The 2,745-nt window shown below is 21.3% G+C and overlaps 1 protein-coding gene across 1 annotated transcript; it reads left to right on the top strand.

Moving 5' to 3' along the window:
* Positions 1-482: 482 nt before the first annotated feature.
* On the top strand, positions 483-2,647 carry LOC102672008 (decaprenyl-diphosphate synthase subunit 2). Its single transcript, XM_006613808.1, has 5 exons — positions 483-1,130; positions 1,210-1,338; positions 1,412-1,613; positions 1,748-2,170; positions 2,248-2,647. Exons 1-5 carry the CDS (start codon positions 793-795, stop codon positions 2,401-2,403), a joined length of 1,248 nt encoding a protein of 415 aa, XP_006613871.1. The 5' UTR covers positions 483-792; the 3' UTR covers positions 2,404-2,647.
* Positions 2,648-2,745: the final 98 nt, after the last annotated feature.

Raw genomic sequence — 2,745 nt, 5'->3', positions numbered from 1 at the left:
TAATTTTAATAACTTTAATAACTTTAATGTTTATCTAAAAAAAGTTATACAAAAACATATTATATTTATATGGAACTATATATAAAATTTTATATATAATTATATTTCTATTTGATATACGAATTTTTAAAATATAATTTTATATAAACTTAAATTTCATATAATAATTACTTTTTTATAAATGCATAAAATGTTAATATTAAAATTATATAAATTATTATATAAAATATATAATTATTTGTTGACATCAATTTTTATCATATTATTTATTTTCATAAAAATAGTTTATATTTATGAATTTTTATTTTCATTATTATATTATTTGTATGAATATCAAATAATTTCAAATAAATTAATATGCAAAAGAATAGTTTTTTATTTCATTTATCAAAATTATGAAGACAATGCTGATTGTTGAATATTTTAATAACATAATAAATTTTATATGATATTCTTTATGTCTAGTAACTTCAATTCAGTGAACATAATATAGATTATGATTGTATTATAATTTTATAGTTTAATTTCTTTTAAAAAATTATTTAAATTAATGAATATTGCAAAATTTATTATAGTATATGTAAAGATATTAAGCAAATACATTAAAGTATATTGTTTTTAGTGATTTTCCATAATAAAAAATGAATAATTTTTGGACTAGAAGATGTATTATATCCTTCGAGAATAAGGTCAAAAGTGAAAGCTTGTGACGTTAACCATGTACTTTATACCTGTTGAATGCAAAACTGATGTTGAGAAGAAACAAATTTTTTGGGTGTGTGCAATACAAAAATGTTTACGAATAAAATTGTATTTACTTTATTGAGAAATGGAAATATAACTAGAGCCATTTTATGCAATGATCATAATGTATATTGTGAAAAACAAAAAAATATGCATATTTCTGTACAAAATAAATTCCATTTACATAAATTGAATAAAGTTGAAGCAAAACTTACAGGAAATCAAAAGCCAGATTGGAATAAAGCTGTTTCAGAAGCAGAAAAAATTGTTGGATACCCAACATCATTTTTAAGTTTACGATGGCTTTTAAGTGATGAAATAGCAAATGTAGCTTTACATTTAAGGAAGTTAGTAGGATCTAATCATCCTTTGTTAAAAACAGCTAAGTAAGTATTTTTTAAATATATTTTTTATAAATAATAAAATTAATTTTTATATATTAACATTTATCTTAATTTATTATAGAAGCATCATTTATAATGGACGTAATAACATGCAAGCATGGGGTCTTATTGTATTATTAATTTCAAAAGCTGCTGGTCATTTAGGTGTAGATGATATAGAAGAAGATAAAGCAGCAGGTGTTCTTCATAGGTATTATATAAAATTATAAAATATCAAATTATAAATTTGAAATAAAAATAATTTTAAATAAATTATGACTTAGTCAACGAGCTTTAGCAGAAGTAACTGAAATGATACGTACTAGTCATCTTGTTCATAAAGGATTAGTAAATATAGGATCTGATGTTTATTTAGAAACATCTGAGTTAAATGACATGAATTTTGGTAATAAAATTGCATTGTTAAGTGGAGATTATTTATTAGCAAACTCTTGTGCTGAATTAGCAAATCTTCGCAATCAAGATGTAAGTATAAAAATTTTAAATTATATTTTGATCTATACAAATTTATTTTTATTATATATTATTATATGTATTATTATATTATATTATATTTATATTTATATATAATTTATATATACATTATATATTATATTTAGATTGTAGAATTAATGTCAAGTGCTGTAAGAGATTTAGCAGAGGCAGAATTTGTAGGCCGCAGAGATAATCAAAATAATCCTTTACCTTCTATACCACCTGAAAATCGTAAAGATTATGCAGTAAAGGAATGGACTCTTAGAAATGTTTTAAGTGCTGGTGCTTTACTAGGAAAATCTTGTAAAGGTACATTAAAATTAGCAGGACATAGCAATGAAATGCAAGAACAAGGTTACAATTTTGGAAAACATTTAGCATTGGCTTGGCAAGCTTGTTTAGATTTAGGCTCATTCAGTACAAAAGATCAAAATATAACATTTAATCTATGTTCTGCACCAATTATGTTTCATATTGAACATGATCCATCAATTTTGATGGAAATTGATAAAGGTTTGGAATGTGTAAATAATGTAGATTATGCTAAGGTAAGCATATTAAATATAAATATTTATAGTAATTTTTTTATTTATGAAGTTAATAATTTTGAAAATGTAATATGTAGATTCATAAAATTGTTATGAATGGTCCTGGAATTGAATTGACAAAACAATTACAAAAAAGACATTCACAAAAAGCAATGGAAGTTTTAAGTGTATTTGAAAAAAATGATGCAAGAACAGCATTATATAATATTATAGCAGCCATGGGAGATTTCTAAATAACAATATCAATTAAACATTAATACTTTATATAATAGCCCAAAGATCAGTTTGAGGACTCCGTCCTATGTTAAGTTTTCAATTTTAAAACATATAAACATGTAATATTTATATTTTCTCTATATTATGAATAGAATGTTAAGAAAATTTAAATTTTAATAATTAAAATAAGATGAAATATTTATAATTGTATATTATATAACAAGATATTATATATTTTATAATAAATAATATTTAAACAAACATTTTTAATATTAATCTCTTATTTATTATATCTATTTGATGTACTTACAAAAAAATATATGTATGTTCAGATATGAATAGCATTTACAATTATATTA

Source organism: Apis dorsata, unplaced genomic scaffold (genome assembly GCF_000469605.1).
Source record: "Apis dorsata unplaced genomic scaffold, Apis dorsata 1.3 scaffold_163, whole genome shotgun sequence".
In the NCBI taxonomy this organism is placed as follows: Eukaryota; Metazoa; Arthropoda; class Insecta; order Hymenoptera; family Apidae; genus Apis; species Apis dorsata.
The sequence above is the reverse complement of the archived record's forward strand: the minus strand, read 5'-3'. Positions and strand labels throughout refer to the sequence as shown.